This window comes from Atractosteus spatula, chromosome 8, assembly GCF_055471065.1.
Source record: "Atractosteus spatula isolate fAtrSpa1 chromosome 8, fAtrSpa1.hap1, whole genome shotgun sequence".
In the NCBI taxonomy this organism is placed as follows: Eukaryota; Metazoa; Chordata; class Actinopteri; order Semionotiformes; family Lepisosteidae; genus Atractosteus; species Atractosteus spatula.
Window position 1 is genome coordinate 59,397,111 of NC_142713.1, and position 27,157 is coordinate 59,424,267.

Here is a 27,157-nt window from a genome sequence, read left to right on the forward strand (position 1 = left end):
GCTGTCCAGTCCGCGCTCTCTGGCTCCGTGCCAGGCTGTGCGACGGTGCGCTGCTGATGCTCTCTGAAGACCGGCTAGTTAGTTTTGGCTTTAACTAGCGAAGTTTGTGCACAGGAGAAAAGATGACTGTGAGTCCCAGCAGGTCAGGAAGAGGACCGGTTCGTTCCTGATGAAGCGCAATTTCTGAATAGTGATTCAGCTGTCCACAGTTCCGACCTGTTCACGAGGCCTGCTGCTGATGCTAACCTCGGGTGGATCCTCTGGTTACTCTCTGGCAACCTCCGCTCTAGACTCTTAGAACAGAGGAAAGTTCTGGCACTTGGACACACTGGCCGTTCCGTGGTTGTCCGGGCTGGGTCTCAGGATGGTCAGGAGGCGCGCTGCGAGAATGTCCTGCCCCTGGGAGCCTTTCTGCTCCTGGGCCATCCTGCCCTGGAATTGTCTCGCACCCCTGGAATTCTCCTTTGAATTCCCTTTAGAATAGTCTCTTTTAGAATTCTCTGGGAGCTCTGTGTTGCCTGTTTTTACCTGGAGGAACTTCAGCTCGTTCATTGGCTGAAAGTTCCATGGGCATCAGAGTCCCACGTGGGTTATTCGGCCCTGCCAGTCCCTGATTGGTTGATCAAGGTGAGATATGAGTCACTTACTCCTGACACTTTGGAATGCAGTCCAGATGTCCATCTGGCACTCCCTAGACAGATAGGCACCAGGGATGACAATTGATCATGATAGCCAGGCTTAGCTAAGTGCATCCCCCTTTGGGAGTTGTCCCTTATGAAAAGAAAACATCTTTAAATCAGCCTGCATGAATAGCTTCTCTGTGGCTGCACCACAGAGATGAAGAGAGAGATGGGGCCTCATTTGGGAAAGCACAGCAACACTTAATTCTGTCTTATTAATAAGCCTCGCCGCTACAAAAGCATTGCAGAAGTCAAGCCTTGATAATAAGGCTTATAGATGCACGAGTCAGGCACTCAGCGTCGGATACTGATAGACATTGCCTAATGTGGGCAATATTTCTAATGAGGGAAAAAAAGATGTCTTAATCAAATTTTTCACTTGAGGCTCGAAGACGGGAGAGGATCAGGTGTGACTCCCAGATTCCTGATTGTGGCTGATGCGTGGGTGGGGAAGCCATCCACCATTACTGTGAAGCCCTTGAGTTTTCCAGCTGAGATTTCCTACCTACCAGTAGAATTTCTGTTCTGTCACTATTCAGCTTCAGTTGTCAGCCAGAGTTTCATGTCACACACAGTCGAGAGATAAGTGATGAGAGGGGGGAGATCAGAGGGAGGAGAAGTTGTAACATAAATCTGAGTATCATCAGTAGAACAATTGAAGAAAGATATAAGATGTGAAGAAGGGGTTAACTGATTCCTTTCTGCGCAAAGACTTCTTGCGACACAAGACATTCCAGGCTTTAAGTTATGGCAGGAAAGGGGGTAATCGATAAGAATTCCAGATGCCAGCTAGAAAACCCCCCCAAGGAAGGAAACCTAAAACTGACCATTAAGAGTGGTCAAAGCCTAAGGGGACTGTCCGAACACCGTGACCTCTCCCCATTACCATGGTAACGAGCTACGTCAGAAGCGGAAGAGAAGGGCTATATACACTGGACGTTTTGTTCCGGCACTTTGAACAATACTTTGGTTTTATTGTTCCTTGCGTGCAATAAAACTCATCTGTTTAACATCATCTCGTGATCCAGAACTTATTTGTCTGTTACTACACAATGAAACACATGACCATGTTTGCGTATAATTTAGCCGAGAATTAGCATAGAAAAAATTAATTATACTTTCAGGTATCGCAGTTGGATGTTTGTTGTGTGGGGTTGATATTGTAGAGCCTCCTTCTTGAGCTGTGCTCGCCTTCTCCTTCAGTGCTCCCCCTGCCAGGGGAGAACTCCTGGTGAACTGAGCTTCAGATCAAGGTATGTGTAGCTGGTTGACGTGACGTTTATATCTCAGTCACTGGTCTGTCAGGTAGCTAGTTCAGTTCCAGCTCTCCGCACTTTGGAGGAGGTTTTGTTTCATTCTTGTCCATTGTTGAATATTCAGTTGTTAAACATTATTTAGTAACCCAATACCATAATTGGGTTCGTAATACTTTTTGAAGTCAAGACTCAGGATAACAGGCTTTGCAAGTTTGTTTGAAAGTGCTTGTTTGGCCAGAGCTCTGTACTCAGAACTGGAAGGTTGCGGGTCCGATTCCCAGCTGGCACAATGTTGTTGTACCCATCGAGCGAGGCGCGCCTCTAGAATTTGCTCCTGTAAGTGTATGTCCTAATGTGTGAATGGGTCATAACTCACAACAATCAAAAGGCAATTTTAACCAGAAGGGCTTGTCAGAATAAAACTCCTGCGTTGCAGTGTTTTGGAGAAGTGTCTTAGTTGTCAAAATTCTCGCTTTTTGTTGCACAAGCCGCCCAGTTCACGTTTCCAGTCCCAGTTGTTTGTGACTCTCTTGCTCTGTTCTGCGGTGCAGCTGGGTGCTGGCCCTGTGCTCCGGGTGCCTGCTGTGCTGATGTGTCTGCAGGCGCCTGTGGTTAGGGCTTGGTGTGCATGACGTCTTGGTGGGGGCAGCTGGGGCGCAGGGCACAGAAGAGCACCGCACCGTTCCGGGTGCTCTTTCTTCGCACTCTCGGACAGGAGCGAGCCCGTCGCTGTGGTGCGTCCGGCGTGTCTTTGCTCTTTCCTGTTCTCTTTCCGTTTCTGACGTCACCGCGCTGTGGTTAAGAGTTCACTGCTCACAGAAGCTGAAAGAGCTCTTAACTGTCACAGCACGCCCGCGTCAGCAGTGTCCTCAGGTGACAGTGCCTCCCCCTCCCCACACCCCAGTGCTGAGTGCTGTTAGAGTCCTGCTGGGGCCAGGGGCCAGGGGTGAGGCCAGTGCTGCTGCCAGGGGTGAGGCCAGTCCTGAGGCCAGAGGAGTGAGGCTAGTGCTGCTGCCAGGAGTGAGGCCAGAGGAGTGAGGCCAGAGGAGTGAGGCCAGTCCTGAGGCCAGTCCTGAAACCAGAGGAGTGAGGCCAGAGGAGTGAGGCCAGTCCTGAGGCCAGGCATGAGTCAGTTTGAGCAGGAGGAGAAAGACAGAGCTTGTCCTCTTATCGGCAGTTTTCATTGGATTAAATATCCAGCTCTTTGAGTTGCCTTTATGTTTTGTTTTTACCAGATTTTAGTTCTGTCTCTTGTAACCTTTAGAAATTAACTTAATTTTAACTTGTACATAAGAACATGAGAAAGTTCTCAAACAAGGGGAGAAGGATTAGAGCATTTGTTGCCTGTGGGGTGGTTAGCTAATTGATACCATTCATCTCCTTATTCATTGTTGTTTTCTTGTGTTACACTTTGTGCCTTAATGCAGGACAAATAAAGCCTTGATAAAGTTGACAAATCGCTTCATGCCTGATGTCCCAGTGACATTTATAGTATTTCAAAACATATCCCAGTTTTCCTTGAGCAGGATGGTAAACTCATTTTCCATGAGGGCCAGGTCCACATAAACAAAAACTGGACTAAATCTAAAACCCACTCCTTCTACGGCACAGGCGCATCTCAGAATGTGAGCTGACACAAGGGGAAGAAATGTGACCGATTTAATGACGACAGATGATGATGAGATTCTGCAGTGCTTTTCCAACACCAGTTGCTGGATATTATTAGTTTGCTTTTTCAGAGATCGTTAAATTTTACAAATCGCCCCCCCTCCGTGGAAGAGATCCACTGTTGTTCCCATTCCCATCACTGCCAAGGCCAGGTGAGGTTCACGGCTCCAGGCCAGTTGCTCTCCCGTCTCTCCCTGTGAAAGCCGGAGAGAATAGTGAAGCTGCACAGGGCCTTGCCGGGCCCCTGCGGGTTGCACACAGAGAATGGAAGGAAGCAGATGATGTGAGACTCGCATTGTTCAACACCTTGACCAAGCAAAGACATTTGTAAGAAATTATTCTTGATTTTTTTTTCTCGGATTCGAATACGATACAGCCACTGTTACTTGCACAGAAGCTCTAAAAGAGCTTCAGTTTAAACAGTAACTTGATAGTATGGGTCCTAGACATGATACATTCTGCAAGTGAGCTGGTCGCCCCTCTGCGACTGCGGGTTTGGGTCACTCAGGTGAGCAGTTAGGCCAGACAGAAACGCCAGGTTTGCGGTCGGGTCCCCGTCTTCCACAACAGACGTGTCTGTTCCCCTCTCTTGGAGAAAAGCAATCGGACAGCCTTTCACAAGTTTGCCAGCAGGAGGCGACATGCCTCTGACGCGTTAGGTGTCCTTGCAAATGCTTGTTGTTCTCAGGGAGTCTGCCATTCTGTCTTCACCCTGCAGTTCCTGATGCTGCTCCTCCTGGTGGTGAGGTCTTTGTGTTCCCCGGATACAGCAGGTATCCGAGGTGCCCGAAGGCTCCTGGTTTCCGTCCAGCGGGAAGGGCTCCATGCTCCCCGGGCCGGCTCTCGTTGCTGACACGCTTTGCTGGTGTTGCAGGAGCCTCAGTGGCGAGCGACCCCACGTTCTCCTGAACCAGTTCCCCTGCGAGACCATCGTCACGGTGAAGGACTGCCTGGCGTCGGTGGCGCGGCGGGCGGGGGGGGGCCGGGGCGCCCCATGGCTCCCCCGGACCTTCAACCTGCAGACGGAGCTGCCGCAGTTCATCAGCCACTACCAGCAGAACCAGGACAGGTACACCCGTCTCCGCTTGCCTGACTGGAGCCCGACCTTGGTGCTTTCCACCTGTGTTTGGTCATGGGATGTCTCACTTATTTTTTCTAGATAATGCCACCCTTCTTTTCTGTTTGTACGTGTCAGTAGATTGGGCTGTTGGATGTCTCTGTGCAACACCTTCTGCTAACGACCCCATTTTGCTTGGGGTGCAGTGTAATGAATTCTTCACCGATAACGGGAAAGCTCTTTTTTCCCCAAATTGAGTTGAAGTGTGTGAACTAATTACCTTATTGTCAGAGGGAGATGGGGACGCTCCGGTCTTCCAGGCCCCTGGTCTGAGGTCCAAAGCACGGAAAGTATGAGCATGAGAAATCTTATTGAAGCCGAACAGCGTTGCGGTCACCTGCAGGGGTGACGTCTCAAGGACTGGCTGGTTTCCTCTTGTCGTAAACGCTGCGGCTGTCCAGCTGAGCTGCACGGCCTGGTTGTGATGTAGCTGAAAGGTGTTTCCAGTGCAGTTGGGGTTACAGGTCAGCCAAGCTGCGCAGCTCTAAGTGGACAAACCCTTCTCTGCTCTTTGATGGCTGTGTGGTGTTAGTAGTACATATCATTTTCAAAGGTGACAGGTGCCATGCCCCCTTCTTGGGCCCAACAGCTCACAGTATTTTGCAGCTCACAGTATTTTGCAGAAATAAGGGAGACGGTAAAACCACACTGACTTCCAGCAGTGATGTATAAGGTGTTGATGCATTGATGTGCATTAAGGGCATCGGTGCTGAAGATAAACCACGAGTTAAAACAAAAATAACAGTGGTTTTTTAGGTTATGATCATCAAAGATGTTTTCAAAGAACATCAGCTCTTATGTCACTGAGCAAAACCAGTCGACATGGAGGGCAGTGGGGTTGAGAGAGATACATTACCCACACATTTAACACATTAGGTACAAAGGGAAATTCAAAACAGGTCCATGAGTTATATAATAAAGCCTGGAGATGTTATTTTGTGAGGTTATTCAAATGACATTGATGAGTTGTGTGAGTTGCTCTCTTGAGGAATCTTGCCTTCAACATCTGATTTCAATGCATCCATTAGCAGATACCTGAAGCTAATCAGTGATGCTGTCATGACAGTGTTTCTGAATGTTTACCGAGGGCAAACTACTGAGGGTATTAGGTTTCATAATATATATAGGTGGGAAAACATTACCTCCTGCTGCGTGTCATTTGGGTTTAACACCTTAACCTTTGTTTATACGTAATTTGCTGGACATCAGTGTATACATGACACTTACTGTATTAGGTACTGTGTTTACTATGTGGGTTAATGAAAGGAGTGCGTTTGTCACAGCTTTGTAGAACAAGCCTTATTGCTTACCAGTGAGCACTGAACACTTTGACACCAACACTGCAGAAGTAATGTCAGTATGAAGCAGCTTGTGTCTTTTGTGTTTGGCCAGGTAATCATCAGGTTGCATTTCCAAACTGTGATAGCAGCAAAACACCTGTAATTAAATGAGGAGACCCTCCTTTGTACCAAAAATACTAAAAAGGACCCAGCCTGGGGTGTGGTTTACTTGTAAACCGCTACAAGGCAGGTAAAGGTCAACATGAGGAAGGTATAGGCACTGAATTCAGAGCCCTGTTCAGAAAAGCCTTACCTCTTCTGCTTCTGCGAAGTGGATTTGAAATTGTTAAACTGGGTGTGAATCAGCAGCTAAAAACATCTCCAAAGACATGGAGAAAAACCTTACAGTGCCACAACAAACAAAGGAAGGCTGAGGTCTGCCTTTTGACAGAAGGGGGTTCAGGAGAAAAACGCCGTTGTCGCAAGTACAGCGCAGGAGGCTGCCCATGCCTGTGAAAAGGGAGGTTAAGAGGGACGATCAGGACCATCAAGAGGAGGACTTCAGGACTCATCACCCAGCTCTGCAAAACACACACATTTGCAGCTTGCACATTTGCACATTCCCAAGAGCGCCCACCCCAACGGGCATCGAGCAAAGCTTTTACATAGAAGTGCCCCGCCCCCACGGCATGGACATGAACGCAGAGGAAATTGGAGTACCGGGTTTGAGTGGGGGACCTCTGAGAAAACACCAGGCAGGTACACAGTCGTGCAGCGTTGATCAGCGTTATTTCCCGATACAGCGGGCCAGGAGACCTTCCACTCGCAGTACTTTGTGTAAAGGGACCTCTCGGCACAATAACGACATCCAGCAGACTTTATACAGCCTGCATCGGGAGTGTCTCAGCACCCCCTGCTCACAGTGATCTCATCCAAGAAGCGCTTCAAGTAGCAGTACTTTAATTGAACAATAACACGTCTGCGCACATGGCTTGCAGTTGTTCATACTCTGTGAGTGCGATACCTACCCTGCTGGTTCTTCCCTTTCCTGTTCCCCATATTCTTACATATCCCGTATGTCCAGGACTGGGCAGCTGGGTGAACTTCTCCTTCGCCCTGGTTTCAGGCTGTCTGCTGCCGTTGTTTTGCAGAAGTTCTTTTACACATCTGCAAGTTTCGGTGGAAATGCCAAAATAGTCTTGGCTAGAACACCCATGCACAAGGTTAATGGCACAATACGTTATACTTATTCATTTTTTTTGTTAACATTTATGGATACATTCCTTTGATTGGCTGTAAGAGATTTAATGGACTAAACCCTTCAAACTAATAGTGCACCATTTGAATTGTTCATTGTAGACAACAAAGTCACCTGTCTTTTCAGGACAAACTGCCTGTACTGTACTGCCAAGAGTTAGAGTGACCCCAGGGGTCACACTGGGACACACTGAGACATTGCTGGCAGCCCGTGCTAAGCACCCCATTGACTGTGAGCAGGTGATCATTCTCAGCTTGCCTGCGGAAACTACATGCGTCACCATGTAAACTGTTTCTGGGCCGCCTGCCAAAAGTGGTGGTTCTGCTGTGTTTGTTTGTTTTTTGACAGCGTGGCATTTAGTGGGGGCTGCACTAAAAGCCCCTTCGATTTTAAACACTACATCATTCGTATTTTTGGCTTTGTAAACAGAGGGTGAATAAACCCCTGCAGCCTGATTTCCTGGACGGAACGTGTGTCCGTGAATATTCTCACGTGGTGGAAACAGTGCCAGGCACTAGAAAGTCACGACCACGAAGAGTTCGGAGAGTAGGGGGGTGCACTTTGTTTGTCTTCAACCTCGGTCCTACCAGGGGTACACCGAACATTCTCCGCTTATTAAAAGAGAGGGTTGATAGAATTGATACTGCTATTGGCTATTGAGGTGTCATAATCAGAGGGACAGTCAAACATTTGAGAGAGGGAGGGAGAGGAGAGAGAGGGAGGGAGAGAGAGAGAGCTTTTGCTTTGCGTTGCTCAGTACACCTTTCCAAGTAAGCCAGTGTCACGTACTTGGGTCTACAAGTGAGTGAAACTCGGTTCACAAGGAAGGCTGAGTGAAACTCACAAGTGAGTGAAACTCGGTTTGTCCTGGCTGTAGCTTTTTACCGAATATGATCGAACATTTATGATGTGAAGAAAAACGTTCAATTTCATCGTTCAGGCAAAAAAATACACTTGGTTTGCGAAAAAAAATTTTTTTCTGTTGCCGAGAGAATCTTGGGCAACATTCTGCTCTTGACCGGCTCACTCTCTCAGCCTGTCGTCTGGGGATAAAGGTATAGTCCTGACTCCAGCTGCATGCTTAGATGGAGAGAAGAGAAGCCAGTAAGCTAACCAATTAAATGAGTTGAGTACTTCTATATAAAGTAGTAAACTACAGGTGTGATTGGCTAGAGGGTTATTAAGTATAATCTTGATAATACATCTTTGCAAGTCCCTCATTGGTTGATTATCTTTTGGATGAGACGGTGACCTCTGACCCCTTGTCTTGGGTACTAGTCTGAGAAGAGTCACGCTGCACCATGTTTCATGAGGGAGGTTTCGGAATGAACACAGCTTTACAAAGCCCTCTTATTAGAGGGGCTCCTTTTAGTTTAGTTCCTAGGCTTTTACAGAGAGGCCCACGATGCTTGGTCAAAGAGAGCGTAGAGGAGTGAGCAGACTTTGAAATGAGTTGTTGGTTGATTGGTTAGGATGTCATCAGATATGATCTTGACGTCCACCCAGGCGGTTCCTCGTTGGTGATGGGTGGTAACCTTTGACCCCCTTATCTTGAGCTCCAGACTGAGAAGAGTCATGCTGCACCATTTTTCAGTAGGGAGGTTCAGAATGTGCACAGCTTTAAGATGTCTTTGCTTGTCTTACGCACTGCTCATCAGAGGAGCCCCTTTCAGCTGCATTCCTAGTGTTTAACACAGAGGCCCAAGCTGTTTTGCGAGAGCAGCAGAAAGATTATTAATTCTTAATAACACTTAATTCTTCGTGTAATAAAATGTCTTGCTGCTAAAGCGTTATTAGTACAAGATACTCTTTGACTCATATATGCCTCTTAATAATTCCTGTCTTTGCGATTCCTATCTGGAATCAGCCATTTGTATTGAGATAGATCAATTACATGCTATTACTCTTCTTAGTTTGCTGCATGTTTTGCTATGGCATTAATAAATTGTATATTTCAGATCCATGTACAGATATTTCTATTTATTTTTCTCTGAATTGATTCCTACTAGCTGTAGGGGTTTTGTGATTTTACTGAGACAATTATTAATTGTAGCAGTAATCACGAGGTGGTTCGTTATGGCTTTTAGACAATCAATCATCAGAACAACTAACAACGCACACACACACACGGATTCAATACAGGAGATACATTTATTAAACATAAATTGTGCACTAAACATATATCAGTCTGCCTGGATACAGGCGGCAGACCTTACTGTGAGGGTTATCAAAATACAAGGTATATAATCTCGAAGAGATGCAAACACAAAGAGATACACAACAGAGAGTATGCTTCAATATACCGTTCGGCTATACCAAATCGCTAATCAGTGTCATTACCCACTGCTACACTAGACTCAGAGGTAAATACATTACTCATGAATTAAATTGATAACAACTTGTGTTGAGGGGACAATTAAATTCTCGAGATGCAGTGAAGGACATGGGGTTTACTTATCCACTGTGTATGGATTTAAATTTCCCGGCACAAACACCAAACCAGTTGACAGGCTCTGTTGCAAACTCTGTCTCAGTGGTTGTCCAATAGGCTTTGTCCCGGCATCCTCTGGCTACCGGCCAACCAGTCAAGGTGCAGCTCGGAGTAGGACGGGCGGAGGAATCTAACTGCGGCGAGCAGTGCAGTCGTTGCTCCCAGGGGTCTACTAGTAGTCTGGCTGACTAGTAGAAAGTCTTTATGCACAGAGTGTGACCGCGGGTCCAAGTCCCAGGAGAGCCCCGACCTGAGCTTGTGCTACCTTTTTGACCAAGACACAGACGTGTGATGATTGGTTGAGAGTTTGGTGGGCATTGGAGACCCACGTGGTGTTACCACGCCCTGCCAGTCCCTGATTGGTTGACCAAGGTGAGAGATGAGTCACTTACTCCTGACACTTAGGAATGCAGTCCAGATGTCCTCTGGCACTCCCTAGACAGATAGGCGCCAATGGATGACCATTGATCATGATAGCCAGGCTTAGCTAAGTGCATCCCCATTTGGGAGTTGTCCCTTATCAAAAGAAAACATCTTAAATCAGCCTGCATGAATAGCTTCTCTGTGGCTGCACCACAGAGATGAACAGAGAGATGGGGCCTCATTTGGGAAAGCACAGCAACACTTAATTCTGTCTTAATAACAAGCATTGCCGCTACATAGCCATAAAGCACTCTCGCAATTTAATGCTCCAGTTTCTAATAGCCCAGTTAAATGTAGCCATCGCATCCCTACAGTGCACACTTGGCTTATGGGTATGAGTGTGTTTTTCAGAGGAGAAGACAACCACTGGATCTGCAAACCCTGGAACTTAGCTCGTGGCCTGGACACTCACATCACAGATAACCTGAATTACATCATCCGACAAAGGGAAAGCACTCCAAAGGTAACGTCATTTCCATAAGAACTGTTGCAAGTCAAGAGAGGCTGTTTAGCCCACGTGGCCCTGGCAGAAAATCAGCCTAATGGCATCCCTCCACCCTGCAGGCGAGCAGTGATGCACCCAGCTCCAGCCAGCCGGCGTTCTAGTCCAGATCAGGGCTCGCGGTCTCCGCGTGACTTCGGTTTGCTTCGATTTCAACCCCAATGGATTATTGTAATGCCCTGCATGCTGGCGGCTGTGCTAAGATCCTTTGAAGTCTATGTAATAATAATTAATAATCGCTTACAGTTATATAGCGCTTTTCTGGACACTCCACTCAAAGCGCTTTACAGGTAATGGAGATCCCCTCCTCCACCACCACCACCAGTTGCAGCCCCACCTGGGTGATGCAACGGCAGCCATAGTGCACCAGTTTGCTCCCACACACCAGCTCTCAGTGGGGAGGAGAACAGAGTAATGATTGGTAAAGGCCAGGGGGAAATTTGGCCAGGACGCCGGGGTAATACCCCTACTCTTTTCGAGAAATGCCCTGGGGTTTTTAATGACCACAGAGAGCCAGGACCTATGTGCGCAAGTTGCAGCGGGATGCATTGTAACTAGAATTGCATCTAAAGCTTGTTTGTACAGGTGCAGCCATTCAACCCCGTACTGCGCGAAATAATCTACAGCAGTGGTTCTCAAACTATGGTAAGCGTACCACTTGTAGTACGTAGTACGCCATACGACCCTGGAACTTTGTTGCGTGCACTCAAAAATCGGGACGGGTTTTCATATTTTCTATTTTAATACGTGTCGAATATGCAACCTACATACAGTACTACGATACAGCGCCCGCTAATACTTGAGTGGACACAAGCGCTACTCTGTAATTCTATACCACAGTATAGGAATGCATGCTACGAACGTAAGTGACCAATTGGATTTAAAAAAATTATCTCCAGCAAATAGGGAGGTAGGAGAATGTGCGTGATTTTGGAACACAGCCAATGTTGTAAACACAGGAATGCATAGAAATGGGTGCTACGAACGCTGGCAATCTTGTGAGCACAGGAAAGCGTGATAGATAACAGAACACATATTTAAGAACTGTTCTAGGTTAATTTGAGAAAAATACCCAGAGCATCTCTGTGTTTCGCTCCCCTGCGCATGAAATAAAAACTTTTAACTTCTGAGACAGACTCTTGAAACGGAAACGGGGAAAAATGCAAGCTTGCGGATTGCTAAAGCAGGTAAGCCCCACACTATTTTTGAAGAACCTTATTTACCGTTGGCAAAAGAGCAGACACGTATTATGTGTGGAGAATAAGTTGCTAAACAGCTCGACCTGCTGCCCCCTCTGAAAGACACAGTCACTCAGAGAATTATTGAAATGGTGGATAATATCAAAAGTTCATGAGCAGATGCTTTTCACTGCAATTAGATGAGTCTGTACATGTCGTAGATTCGGCCAATTTGTTTGCTTACGTTAGATACGAGTTTGAGGGTACGTCCAGTGAGGACTTTCTGTTCTGTAAGCCGCTACCAACAGGAACTACAGGAGAGCACATATTTCAGCTTCTGGGTGAATTTATCGAAGAGAATGGCATCGACTGGATAAAATGTGTCGGAGTTTGTACAGACGGTGCTAGAGCAATGACAAGCCGACACAGCGGTGTAGTTGCACGAATTAGAGCGGTTGCTCCAGAAATAAAGACCTTTGCCGTCAAGAAAATGCCCGACGATTTAAAATCTGTTAGACTTGTATCAAGGCTCGCAAAATGAATTCACATCTGCTTTGCTCGACTAAACAGGTTCACCCCCTCACTGAAATAGTGCTTTTTATTGTTTTTAATTGTTGCTTTTTTATTGTTTATTTTTATTCGTTGTTGTTCCTGTTTTTTTTCTGTAAAGCACTTTAAGAAGCCAATCAAATAAAGTTTTTTATTATAATATTTATTATATGTGTATGTGAGTGTGTGTGCACGCGCACTCATGTTGGTCATTGAGATTTTCTGGGGTTCCTATGAGGAGATGACTTGTAGGTGGTACTTGGATGCGTTGGTTTGATCGGGGGTGGTACTTGGTCCAAAATGTTTGAGAACTACTGATCTACAGCGTTGTACCGCAGTACGTGATTGGCTGGCCAAAATGACCGACAGGGGCACTCAAGGTGCATTGGTTGTTAGTGAAATTATTTAATCATTTAATCTCTTTACTGTGCATGTTTTAATCCGCATAGTATTGAATATTAATATGGAATTTTACAACTAAAGGGAAATTTTAGTAGCTGAGCATAAAAAGAAGAGGAGCATAATGCGTCTGAAGGTCATAAACAATATTAATTTAGAAACATAAACATATTATGTAAACCCTATGGCTGGTATTGGTAGTTCAAATAAAAAATACACACCAGTATTCCACTTTCTTCCTAAACATTTTAAGCATCAAAGTCTTTCTACATACTGTGATTATTTTGGAAAACTTCTTATGTGCTCCTTCCGACTATATTAAGTTTATATACTTCATAAAAAGTTATAATGTTTTAAGCTTTTCTATGAATATTTGTGCTCGTTATCGCAGTAAAAAAACGCGTACTTTTTAGAATTGGATTACAATATGGAATCGCATATCTAAAGAAATTAATAACAATATAATTATATTCATATAGCTGAAATGATCACAGTAGTTCACTTTCTTTGTAAACATCTGCATCAGTTTGACTCCTTCACCCGCAATTATTTGGAATCCTTTTGCCTGCCCTTTGCAGCTACATCTTGAGATGTCAAGCGACGTGTTAGTGTAATGGGTTAGGCATGTGCCTTGCATGCTGGAGGTCGGGGACTCAAACCCAGCTGTTGCCATGAGTTTTCTTTTAACAAATAAACATTTCTTTAAAAAACTAAAATAGTAAATATTATTGACACTATATTGAATTTGTTGGTATTTCTAAATATCACAGCACATTCAAAGTTAAGTGATTTGAAAACCAATTTCTGTGAGTTGGGTCTCTGTCCTGACTTGTTGCCATTTTCAGTTTTTTTTTCTGAATTATATGTTCATCTTTTAGGATTTCTGGCCGGTTTTGGAACTGTTCTTTAGTCTTTTTTAATTGTATGATTTTTGTTATACTTTCTGGTATGTTTTGAAGGGTGCCATATAAATAGGAATAAATATTATTCAGTTTAGACGGGGTGTCAGAAGTTCATCTTCTCTGCCCCACTGAGATTGAGATGCTTGGAAGTGAAAGTTTTTCACTGGAAGGGTACCTGTCATCGCTGCATCTGGCGGTCTATACTCATCAAAGCGGACTGTGTGCAACTCCACATTTCTGCTTTGTCCAGCTGGTGAGGTCAGGAGAGCTGGGTTTGCTAGTAGTCAGTGCTTCAGTTTCACCTGGAATTCAAGGAGGACTAGCACTTGAGTTAGTGATGTCCTTTTTTATCCTTAAATGTAGGGAACTTATCAGCCTGTGGCTGTAGCCCAGCTTGTTACATTAATTACAGAGCTGGGCGTCTACCTGGCAAACCTTGACCTGCAGCTTGGCATGCCTCGCTTTACTGCAGTCAAATTACATCCTTGCATGCATATTTATGAGTTACAGAGAATTCCTCACCCCTCTTTCTTGGAAAAAAGGAAAAACACGTCTTATGTTTGCGTGTCTTCGGCCTGTTTTCATTTATACTTCACAAAGCGTGTCAGACTTTCAAGATTGTGCTGCTTTTTCCTCACATTTACTCCCCAAAAGATGGCACAGTGCTCAGTCTCCAAGCCCACCTAAACAGAACACAGAGTTGAAGTTTTTAAGTGGCACCCAGAAGGTACAAAAGCCTGAACTGGAATAATGTCCGAACTCCAGAAAGTACCCCTCACACTGGGACTCCTGGGCAGCTCAGCTGGTGAAGACGCTCGCCTGAGTGCAGGTTGAGCTCTGTGGTCCCGGGTTCGAGCCTGGTCACGTCACCAGCCAGCTGTGACGGGGGATTCCCAAGCGCGCTATTGGCTTGGCGCCACCGAGAGCAGCGTGGGATTAGTCTGCTCTTGCAGCTCTCTGCCAGCATGTGAGCCCTGCGGCCTCCTGTGAGCCAAGGTGTGAAAAGACACACCCTGCTCTTCCAGATCAGGTCAGTGTCAGGCACACATAATGGGTCATGCTATATTTAATAATAATAATAATTGCTTACACTTATATAGCACTTTTCTGGACACTCCACTAAAAGCGCTTTACAGGTAATGGGGACTCCCCTCAACCACCACCAATGTGCAGCCCCACCTGGATGATGCGACGGCAGCCATAGTGCGCCAGAACGCTCACCACACATCAGCTATCAGTGGAGAGGAGAGCAGAGTAATGTAGCCAGTTCATAGAGGGGGATTATTAGGAGGCCATGATTGGTAAGGGCCAATGGGAAATTTGGCCAGGACGCCGGGGTTACACCCCTACTCTTTTCGAGAAACGCCCTGGGATTTGTTTAATGACCACAGAGAGTCAGGACCTCGGTTTTGCGTCTCATCCGATATATAAAAAGTGTTTATATAAACACTCATACCCCCTTATGAGAACTTTCGCTATTTGAATTCTCACTAATCCAAACATGATGAAATTGTACCTTGCAGTTCATTATAAGAACAGAATTTCTCAAATCCGAACTTTGAAGTTCCCAAGTGACCGATTTGTGACAAGAACCGTTTGAGTTCTGCGCCACCGAACAGCTTTTTAGTTTCTGTGTGGGTACAAGGCATTGTGGTTAAGGACGCCGTGAGGAAGCGGTGCACAGTTTATGATCGCAGCGAACGTTTGTGCTCTCATCTTCAAAGTGTTTTCTTTGCGTTTGTTTTGTAGTTGCTGTTCATTATGGGACCTAAGGAAGAGAAAAAGATTCTTTAGCATAATAGTCAACAACAGTATGCACATCGTTCTAGCCGATCGCTTGGATGGCGGTCTATTATGAAAGAATGAAAAATGTAAATATGATATCATTAACTATACCTGTAAACAGTTTTCTAGGTTTTCATTTGTCATTATTTCTCAGAATGTTCTTTTCTTGTGTTTCACTTGGTGGAGGTGTGTTACACTGTGTGAGTAAAAGGTGAAATCAGTTCTGCTTTAATGTGTCTTGATTTCAGACTGTCAGGCCACACAATGTGTGACTTTGGAAAGGGTGTGTAGACTTTCTATAAGCTCTGTATATCACTTTCGAAGACACACCACCATGTTAAAAGAACAAACGCATCAGGTCACGATTTAAATCAGATATACAAGAGCATTGTGGAGTGTGTGTCTCACCACCTCCACTGAGAATTTACACCACTCCTGGGGCCGCAGGATTGTCTCTCAGCGGGGAGTTAAAAGCCCCAGGAGTTCAAAGCAACTGACTAAGGAACTTGTTCATATCATTTACTTCTCTTATCTCCTGACACCTTGCTGTCGGTGATGTTTGTCTGTTTTTGTTGGCTTGTGTTGGTTTCTGCCATGAAACAAATTTCCCTCAGGGAAAAAAAATACCTTAGTCCTGAAGTGACATTGAGTAACTAGTTTGTTAAATGCCATTTAATTGTGCCAAGTACCATGTAAACTACAAATGATATCATTTAAGCCAGTGGTTCTCAAACATTTTGGACCAAGTACCACCTACAAGTCATCTCCTCATAGGAACCCCAGAAAATCTCAATGACCAACATGAGCACACGTGCGCGCACACACTCACATACACAAATAATAAATATTATAATAAAAAACTTTATTTGATATAGCGCCTTTAAAAGTGGTTTCTCAAAGCAATTTACAGAATGACAACAGGAACAGCAACAATTAAAAACAATAAAAAGCACCATTTCAGTGAGAGGGGTGAGCCTGATTAGTCGAGCAAAGCAGATGTGAATTAATTTTTCGAGCCTTGATACAATTCACAAAAGAGTCTAACAGATTTTAAATCGTCGGGCATTTTCTTGACGGCAAAGGTCTCGCGGTGGATGTTGCAATGCGTCCATTCATTTCTGGAGCAACCGCTCTAATTCGTGCAACTACACCGCTGTGTCGGCTTGTCATTGCTCTAGCACTGTCTGTACAAACTCCGACACATTTTATCCAGTCGATGCCATTCTCTTCGATAAATTCATTCAGAAGCTGAAATATACGCTCTCCTGTAGTTCCTGTTGGTAGCGGCTTACAGAACAGAAAGTCCTCACTGGACGTACCCTCAAACTCGTATCTAACGTAAATGGCAAATTGGCCGAATCAATGACATCTACAGACTCGTCTAATTACAGTGAAAAGCATCTGCTCATCTTAACGTGCTCTACCAGTGTACGTTTGATATCATCCACCATATCAATAATTCTATGAGTGACTGTGTCTTTCAGAAGGGGCAGCAGGTCGAGCTGTTTAGCAGCTTTTTCTCCGCACATAATACGTGTCTGCTCTTTTGCCAACGGTAAATAAGGTTCTTCAAAAATAGTGTGGGGCTTACCTGCTTTAGCAATCCGCAAGCTTGCATTTTTCCCCGTTTCTGTTTCAAGAGTCTGTCTCAGAAGTTAAAAGTTTTTATTTCATGCGCAGGGGAGCGAAACACAGACACTCTGTGTATTTTTCTCAAATTAACCTAGAACAGTTCTTTATATTTTTCTGTTATCTATCACACTTTCCTGTGCTCACAAGATTGGCTGTGTTCCAAAATCACGCACATTCTCCTACCTCCCTATTTGCTGGAGATAAGTTTTTTTTTAAATACAATTGGTCACTTACATTCATAGGACGCATTCCTATTGAATGGACACACTTGGTTAAACAAATATTTATTACAATGACAAGACACAAACTACACTACACACAACGAAACATACAACACACAAGTTACTTGTATGTACAGTACAGTCAAGGCGTTTCCGAGGCCTAACATTGTAATCACCCAGAAAAACCCCAGACTTATATTAAGTATGAAAATCTTACATAATGCATAAGAACAAGTAATAGGTTTATTATATGCTGAAATGAGAAGAGAGAAAACAACGTTTCGGCTGTGAAGCCTTCTTCAGGTGTGAGAAAGACAGGGCAGACAGCAAAGATTAAATAGCTAAAGCTAACTAAAGCTGGGAGAGAGGAGGAGGCAGGAGGGCAGAGAGGCCACTCAGGAAGTGCAGAGGGGTGAAGAGAGGTGTGAAGTCAAAACCTGCATGAAAATGGTCTATATTCTGCATGAGAATTCATGAGAATAGTCTAAACAGCATTATTACCTCTGTATGCATAGGATATATAGGAACAAGTAATAGCTGAAAAGAGAAGAAAACACAACGTTTCGGCCGTGGAGCCTCCTTCAAGTGTGAAGAAGGCTCCAAGGTTTCCACACCTGAAGAAGGCTCCACGGCCGAAACGTTGTGTTCTCTTTCTTCTCTTTTCAGCATGGAACAAACCTGTTACTTGTTCCTTTGCAGCCTACGCATGCTGACGCAGCTTCCCCCCTTGGACTACATAATGCATAAGAGATAATCTGCTTTCTAAACGAGTGCAGTGCAAATCTCTGTCTCTGCACCTCGGATGCCACATAATAAATGGGAGCCTATCTCCCTATTTTAAAAATGCATCCTAAACAGGAAAGCCGTCTCTAACCGAGGTATCTTTTACCCAGGAAACCCAAGAATAACCAGCTCTCTCTAACATGGTTCACATACCTGGCTCCAGTCTGGTTTTGTTTGGATGTTTATGAAGTAGGGGCTCTTGCCTGGAGCAAGCTGCAAGTTCAAACTTCTCTCTTCTTGCCCTCTTATTCCCCGTTTCTTCTTGTCCTCCATCCTTCTTCCTCTCTGCCCTCTTAGTGCGATCTTATAGTGTGTGTTTCTGCACTGCTCATTAGCAATCATTAGCCCACAACTTACCTAGGCATGCCAAGGTCAACTTCACCATGGTTTCCATCAAGGGACCCCCACATCCCAGCAAACATCCTATCTGCTTTGAAGCTGGAAGTGTTTACTCTGCCAAATGTCACAAACGTTATCTAAAATCCAAGATACACTTCTCAGTCACCTCAAGCTGTAACATTATACAGTCAGTTGTCCAGATTAAGATGGTTAATAGCCGTGGGAATAAATGCTCCATATGTTTATAGTATAGGTAAATGTTTCATGGTATGTCTTTGTTGTAAATGTCTGTGATATGTCTGTAGATTTTATTTTTATTTTTTGTTTCGGCAACATTGATTGTACTCATCAGTCATGCCAATAAAGCATCTTGAATTGGATTGAATAAAAGATAACTTGGCTCTATTCCATTTAAATCTAGGTAGTCCAAAGCGCTGCCAGGAAGGACGCAGCTCGGATACCCTGTGCAGGGGCAGGCCATGTGCTGCTCAGTCTGTTTTCATTGTGTTTGTTCAGGTTGCCAAACCAGGCAGCCGCAGCGACTGTCAGGACAGACTCAGTGAAGGCCCTGTCATTCTGTCGCACACGTGGGGAGTTTGCTCACAGGCGGGGCGCCGCCCTGGGGGTCTGGGGAAAGGCGGGGTGACCGCCGGCGATGACCCGGGACTGATGAGCCGTTTCTTTCTCCTGACCAGGTCGTGTGCAAGTACCTGGAGAGCCCCGTGCTGTTCGAGAGAGAGGACGTCGGGCTGGTCAAGTTTGACATCCGATACGTCGTCCTCCTGCGGTCCGTGAGGCCTCTGCAGCTGTACGCCTACGACGTCTTCTGGCTGCGCTTCTCCAACAGGTATGAGCTGCTCGGGTGTCAGTATGTCCGGATCCCAGCTGTAATGAGTGGGCCCCCCAAGGAAAACCAGGTGGCTTCTGTGAGTGACATGGGTGGTCCAGTAGGTGGCGCTCTACCCTGTGAGCCAGGATTTCTAATCCAGCGCCCCAGCCTGTGCCTGGGCCCAATGTCCGATAGAGCGTGACGTCCAGACTGCTGTTATCCAGGGTGTTATCCAAGGTGTTCTCGCTAAACTGCACTCTGGCTTTGAGCACTCTGTCCTCCCCCTTAATTCAGCTGGTGAGGCAGTTTCTCTCTGCTGTGCCATGGGGCTGCTGTGTGTCGCCCAGGGGGGAGCTGCGCTTCAGTGGAGGGCGATATCGTGTCCCCTCCTGAATGGGAAGTACTTTCAGATCCTTCAAGTGCCAAAAGTGCTGTATACATGTTGTGAAAAGTTATTAATTCATGGCTCACATTTCTCACCAGCGGGTTTTGATTTGTCTCTTCTCCTTCTCGCTCGGAAGATTACTTCTTGCTTAAATTGAAATTTTAACCCTCGATAGGTCATTCTGTATGAACGATATGAAAAAGAAACCGAATGCAGTTTGGAGATGGGCGTCTCGCTGAACAGCCTGACAGGCAAAGACAGATGTTATGGGCTCTGTCTAAAAAAAAATCTTGAGAGATGACAAGAGAGACCCCCTGATGGACGTAAGAGTTCCAAACCCTATTTGAAACATGGAATTTGTACTCTGTTTATCTGATATACAATAAAAGTGTCTGTAGAGCTCGAAGACGTTAGAGAAGTTAGAATTATCCCAGATGAGTGCAGTGCACTATCAGATTATAAGAAGCCCTCAGTAAGGACTCCTACAACAGTTTGAGACGAGGAAGTAATTATATTGGCTTCGAATCTCTTTAGTTTGTGTTTGGGTTTCTCTCTGCTGTACCACTGCCTGACCTCGTGAAAGTCCGGTGTGGCCTGATGCCCGTGATATACAGTACATGCCACATTAGCCTTGCTCACCTTACCTCTCCTAACTCCCTGCAGCTCACTCTTCACTCCCTGAGTGCTTTGTCACGCTATCATTTTCCCTGATACATTTTTTCCTGTAGCTGCCGCCTGTGTAGGAAAATTAATAAAGACTGGGTATATTTGGAATTCCAAGGACATAAACAACACAAAAGGAGTGTTAAGTGTGAACAACGTTTTATACACACAAGGTCATCGGTGCTTCTAGTCACTGCTAAGTTACACAGAAGATATAGACGTAAGGTTCCAAGTGTTAAGATTGCTATGCTGTTATACAAAAGAAATATCAAAACAATCCTTCAACAGTCCAAACCAACAGTGTCTAGACACCCAAAACTGGGTGATTGCCAGTTTGTGTTGATTTCTCTCTCATACCCACTTTCTCAAGAGCGCTAAGGTCATCACAAACCACAGAAGAGATTTTCTCTTTTATTGTGTGAATCAGGACACAGGAGGCTAGTGATGCAGTGATGCTTGAGTGTGCAGCTGCTGACTTGCCAATAAACCATGCATGTTGATGAGAATGAGCCCTCTGCAACACCCGTGGGAATTACTGTGGGCTGTTTCTTTCTTTCCAGGAGTTCACATCATAAAACCCAGCGAGACAGTTCCAGTCTTCGATTTCAGCATCTGTGTTATTGTTAAAAACGTATTACAAACATTTTGAAAACAGAAAGAATCAAAATACACTAAAAAGTACGATAACGGACAAGGACGTTGAGGAAAAAAACATCTGTTCACTGTCATAGTTTTTGCACCAGTAAAATGGGGTCTAGCTTTACTTTTTGGGTGGAAATAGTTTGTTCTGTTGGAATGAGGTGTTGTAAATTTTTCACTGCCTGCATTTCTATAGCTGTTTAAAATCTACAGATTTGTGTGTCTGGTTTGGAAACCAAATTGACTTCCCCTGTTTGCACAAGGATCTGCTCTCCTAGAGCTTTTTTATTTATATTTAAATCTTACTTTACAAACAAAGAACATTTACGATATCCAAATAAGCCACACAATCCAGGTGCACAGGTCCATTTTCTTTATTAAAAAAAAAGGGAATATTTCCCAATTATGATTCATTTCAATATGGTGTCTTCATCGGCTTCTGCCAGCTGTTTTGCAATGCGCTCAGCCTCTTCCCTAGCCTTTTTCTCCTCTGCCTCAATCCTCCTCTCTTCCTCTGCAATGGGCTTCAGGTAGTCATATCTCATCTTTCTAGAGATTATCCCAACAGGCAAGGCTGACCACCTGGTTGTCCTTGTCAGCAGTGACACTTGTACCAGCGGCACCATCTTGCTGGTTTCCAGCTGCTAAAGTCTAGAGCCTGTTGATGATTTTTAAGAACTTTATTTTCTTTTCACAAAAATACAGGGAATCACAAAATTGAAAGCTTTACATTAATATGCATACTTAAAGCCTAGAGCCTTTTTTTAATAACATCACTTTATTAACCCTTTACAATTTCTTGCATTAGGAATTCTCTTTTGCATACCCCAGCTTGCTCTCCATGAGACACATAGACACACAGATGGGGAGAGAGCCTGGGGTCATTTATATGGCGCCCCTGGAGCAGCTGGGGTTAAGGGCCTTGCTCAGGGACCTAATGGAGTAGGATTCTTCTGCCGGCTGAGGGATTTGAACCAGCAACCTTCCAGCCACAGGTGCAGATCCTGAGCCACAGAGCCACCGCTCTGCCCCTAGAGCTGGGGTTCTTAACCTGGGGGTCGCGACCCAGGGGAGTCAACAGGCAGCAGAGACAGAATCAACCAAAGGTTAAGGACTTGTATGCAGGTTGAGGGTGGTTACACATCAAAGGACAATAACGGAGGTAAACAGTTAACTATTATATACACCTGCAAGGTTAAGACTATTTACACTATCAGGATGACTTAGTGGTCACTCTGGGAGCCCACCGACCAGCTCCCAGCCTGCTCTGCTGTGTGCCCGGCGAGGGCGCTACATTAATTTCTATTGGCTGGGTCCGTTCACTTTGTGGACGCACTGTATGATTCATAGACAAGCACTCGCTGCTAAGAAAATGCCCCCCGAACTCAAACAAATAATGGATGAAGCTGTTCATACTGTAAATTTCATAAAGGCCAGTGCAACAAGCGCACAACTTTTAAAGATTATTCCAACAATTAAGGATAGGTGACTGGATAGGCAGCATTTTGCTACTACACACCCAAATTGTGGAATAGTATTCCTAAAAATATTACAGAGTAATACTGGCTCAGTGGATATATTTAAACGGCAGCTCAAAACTTATTTTTTTGCTCTTGCTTTTACTTGATTTTTCTATATATAATTTCAGTGCTATTTGTATCATTTGTGCATGGTTCTTTTAATTTGTTATTGTTGCTTATTTTAAGTTTAAAGCTTAAAGTTTTTTAACTTATTTTTTGTAACAAGCGCTTTGAGTTGCAAATATGGTATGAAAGGCGCTATATAAATAACATTTTTATTATTATTATGATTATTATTATTATTAAGTGAGTAGGCTTACAATTTATACAACATGACGATTTTTAAATCTGTTGTCTGTGTGTGTGTGGAGAGGGGCGGGGGGCTCGCAAGATATTTATAACCCCAAAAAAGGGTCACACTCTCCAAAAGGTTAAGAACCCCTGTCCTAGAGAGATGGGGATGGGAGTGCAAAGGCTACACCCACAGCTCCTGCTCTCCCCAGCACGGCCTCCTCTCGCTTGTCACCAGCCTGCCGAGAGACGGCAGGGGTGCTACAGTACCCATTAGTCCTGCTCGGTCCTGTTCTTGCAACCTCCTGTTCGAATGTGTCCGTGCTTCAGTTGCAATCCAGAGCTTCAGTAAAATGTTGGACAGGGCAGCATGCAGGCTGAAAAGTAGAAAGGAAAGCAAAACGTGTTCTTCAGCATCAGGCTTTTTCTTTTCACTTTTCACTTTTCTTCCTTGAGCCTACTTTAACGTCTACCCTGATCTGCTGGTTTGACAAACCTGAATCTTGAGAGCTAAGAAGAAACTGGGCAGCCTTGTGAAAAGACACCGGAAGGTCATTGGCGCTGATCTTCCTGCCCTCTCCGCCATCCATCATCCACGTGAAGTAAAATCCATCTGTGACGATCCTTCACACCCCTGTTGTAATGAATTCATCAGAACACAGACGCCGACTTCCCAACTCCAAAAGCAAGAGATTTAAGTTCTCATTCATACCTGTAGCCACGTCCTTACTTAACACTTGCTTTTCTATGCTAATATGTACACGTTTTGTTGTTGTTTTTTCTGTGCAGCGCTGCAGCTGTTAAATAGATTTGCCCCCTCGGGGGGTCGTAATGACTCCCTCCCTCACTGTGGAATTAACATCTGGTTTTCCTTTTTGGAATAAAATAAGGGTTATAGCTTGAGCAAGAGCTTTCAAAGACCAGGGATGTGTCCCCACCTAGCAAATGGCCCAGGATGTGTAAGCTGGAAACATGTGTAGGAAGGTTCATAAATAAGTACGTTTAAAGAGATTGGGTTCAAAGAACATCCTGTGTTAACAACCCATAGCCATGAGGTGTTCTGATACACAGATTAATCAGATTAATTAATACTTGGGTGTATTACATTCACATTAGAGGTGAGCTTGATGTGTATGAATGGGTGAGGTTTTTTTTTGCTGAAGGAGTGAGTTGAGAATACAGCTGCCAGATGAGAAACAGTGTCGGTAAGGGCAGGAGAGCAGTCTTGGCAGGACAGTGAAGGGTTTTACTTTAGGGCTGAGAGATAAGAGAATTTTGTACACTGTCAGCACTGCATCAAATCCACCAGCTCTCAAGACGTTCGGATCAGGGAAGCAGCTGTGTAGAGCTGGTGCTGATAGGGGTGTCACCCTGGGCCTGTGATGCCAGGTCTGGTCGGATGTGTTTTTTCCAGTCTGTGATTCGGTATTCTACTACTTCCTACTCCACTCTGTGCAGAACTGTCAGCGCTGACTTGTCTGTTTGGTATGGTTGGAGCAGAGAGAATTCCAGCCTCTGCCTGTAGTGTTGCTGGCAGGTTGGTATGTACTCTGTCGTCAAGTGTGTTGAAGCTGGGTGGCTTTTGAAGTCTTCATTCAGCTCTCCTCTGGGATTGTGCTAGTTTATGGCCGTTATCCTTATCTACAAGTGTCTTGTTCTTTACTCAGGGATTTGGGCTGAGACAAGCAGAGCTTCCACTGCCAGAAGGGAGAATCAGAGACAGATAAATACTCAAGAGCAGAGGAGTTTATTGTCGTATGTACACATACATTAGAATTCTTGTTGGCAGTGATCTCTCTGCACAAACACAGGACAGAGAACAACCACACAATGTAGTAATAAATGTAATAAATAAGTCAGGGATTAGGCATTCATCCCTAAAAGAATGAACAAAATCCCATAATTCCTACACTTGGCAAAATCACAGCAGCTGTCAGTCTGGGGAAAAAAACCTAATGGTTTTCTATGCCCAGAATATGAACATAGAGTGAGCTTCTCATAAGTAATAAGCCTCTTGAAGAGTAGTGTATGTGATTGTTCTAAATATGTATAAATGGTTACTAATTATTATTTTAATTATTGATTTAGCAGCACTGTGGTTCCCTGTTAAAGCTCCTTGAGTTTTAATGTCTAAGGCTTATCAGATCAGATCTGATTGAGCCAGGCCCCATGCTGGGAACAGGTCTCTGCTGCCTTATCTGTAAATTGGGCCTTCCTCTAGTGGAATGTGTCTGACCTGATACTGAGGAAAGCCATCTGATTTACAATGTTTGATCTTGGTGTGAAGTGAAGGGAACCCTGAATGTCTTAATGTGTCTTAATGTGTTTTACTAAGGGGGATTGTGGTCAATTTATACATCAGAGAGATAGTGTCATTTATTTTAACTGCATTTTCCTGGTTTACTAGTTTTTTACAGTTTCTATAAAACTTTAAATTCATCTTAAATGCAGTTGCCTTTTGGAGTTCTGATATCCTTTTTACGTCTAACTTTTTTACAGAAAACAAATTTCCCCCTCAGAGGAGTGTCTGTGTGATCTCGCCCATAAACCAACTGGCAGCGAAATCAACACTTTATTCTTTCAGCTGGAGGGAACAGCCCTCTCAAACAGCTAGCCTTCGCGCTAAGAGACTCAGCGGAAGGTTCCCTTCCAAGTGCAGAGTCCACACTCATTCCTGCACTCCTCCTAGCAGGGAAGGGATCGGTTGCATTCGGAATGGCCGCTCTTATTGTCTGCGAATGAAGGAACGAACCCACTGAAGCTCAGCAGGGTTGAGCCTGGTCAGTACCTGGATGGGAGTCCTCCTGGGAAGCTCTGGTTGCTGCTGGAAGAGGTGTTTCGGTGGTGTTACGGGCCGAGCGGCGGCTCTGTGGCTCAGGATCTGTGCCTGTGGTTGAAAGGTTGCTGGCTCATATCCTGCGGCCAGCAAAGGAATCCTACTCCGTTGGGCCCCTGAGCAAGGCCCTTCACCCCAGCTGCTCCAGGGGTGCTGTATAAACGGCTGACCCTGCGCTCTGACCCCCAGCTTCTCTACCCGTCTGTGTGTCTCCTGGAGAGCAAGCTGGGGTCTGCGAAAAGACAAATTCCTAATGCACAAAATTGTATATGGCCAATAAAGTGATTTATCTCTCTGTTATCTTATACAGTTGCACCTTTCTGGCTTAACTCCAGAAAAGGAGTGGTGAAACGAGCACGTCTGTACACAGTAAGAAAGGGAAAGACAGAGAGTGCAGTAAGAAGTAAAAGAAAAATAAATAGGAATGCATGTTTATACCGATAGAATGTAAGACAATCGGATGTAGCTGATAAAAAGGTTTTAAGTTTTCAGTTTTGAATTTAAAAAGAGTCAAAGAATTTGTCTCTTGTAGAGTCTGAGGAAGGGCATTCCATAACACTAGAGCTGTGACAGAAACAGCACAGTCTCAGAAAGTCAGAGATTTCAGTCTGTTTTGTCATATTTTGTCCTGTGAACAAAGGACTGGCCTCAACTGAGCGGAGCCGAGCCTACGAGAGGGAGTGTGAACATGGAGGGGTTCACAGATGTATGATGAAGCCAGACTGTTTAGAGCCTTGAAAGTCATTAACAAGATCTTGTATTCAATACACAACTTTATAGGCAACCAATGTAGAGACTTAAGCGTAGTAATGATGTGCTGCCATGGTGTTAGAAGTCTAGAAGTCTAGCAGCAGAGTTTTGGCCATATTCCAACTTGTTGAGAAGAGTGTTAAAGACTCGGAAAAATCAATTGGCCTTGATCTTATAAATGCAAAGTTCAGGAAGATCAAGCTCTGAAACCAATAGCATATTTTCACCACTTCCTGCATCTCGGTTACCAGGTGTGTATATTCTGGTTTTTATTTGTTTTTTTTTTAGTAATCCTTTGCTGAACCAGATAATCGGTTGAGAAAGAAGGTTTGTTCACTGTCACCAGTGGGCCACGGTGCCCTGTCACACGGAAAGAAAAGTGAAAGAAATTAATAAAATGTAAATAAAAGGAGGAGGACCTGGCTGTGTTAACATGAGCAGCTGTTAGAGAAGATTTAATCGCACAACTGAAAACAACCTCTGATCCAAAGGTGGAGTCTGTTACAGTCATTGGTAGCAGTCAATCAGAATGAGTTGCTCTTGAATGGTTCAGTCTGATAAAAGCATTTTGCTTGTATTTGCTTGTGGCATTGCTCAAGTCGATTCAGGTCTCGTGGCAGAAGCCAGACAGCTGACAGGGAAATGGGGAGACACAGGGGGTGTGGAGAACCTCTGTACCCAGCTCACTCAGGTGGAGGGCAGGTGACGTTTGACCCCGCGGTGCTGACAGAAACCCGGTACGTTTTGTCATGTTATAACATGGGAGGGGACAGGAAGAGCA

General features: G+C 44.8%; 2 protein-coding genes across 2 annotated transcripts in view; one reads left to right on the forward strand and one right to left on the reverse strand.

Moving 5' to 3' along the window:
• Positions 1–27,157, forward strand: part of ttll12 (tubulin tyrosine ligase-like family, member 12) — a 55,692-nt gene that overhangs the window by 17,072 nt on the left and 11,463 nt on the right. Inside the window, exons 8-10 of the mRNA XM_088923162.1 lie at positions 4,479–4,673; positions 10,525–10,636; positions 19,159–19,310. Of these exons, the coding sequence (XP_088779288.1) occupies positions 4,479–4,673; positions 10,525–10,636; positions 19,159–19,310 (459 nt within the window). The remainder of the gene's footprint in view (positions 1–4,478; positions 4,674–10,524; positions 10,637–19,158; positions 19,311–27,157) is intronic.
• atp5meb (ATP synthase membrane subunit eb) lies at positions 21,332–23,111 on the reverse strand. The gene is made up of 2 exons (XM_088923164.1): positions 23,061–23,111; positions 21,332–21,637 (listed from the first exon to the last, which is right to left on the reverse strand). Exon 2 carries the CDS (start codon positions 21,603–21,605, stop codon positions 21,390–21,392), a length of 216 nt encoding a protein of 71 aa, XP_088779290.1. The 5' UTR covers positions 21,606–21,637; positions 23,061–23,111; the 3' UTR covers positions 21,332–21,389.

What these genes read in the sequence shown, in the direction of transcription:
- atp5meb (XM_088923164.1), bottom strand. Translation starts at nt 21,605, where the DNA reads ATGGTGCCGCTGGTACAAGTGTCACTGCTGACAAGGACAACCAGGTGG.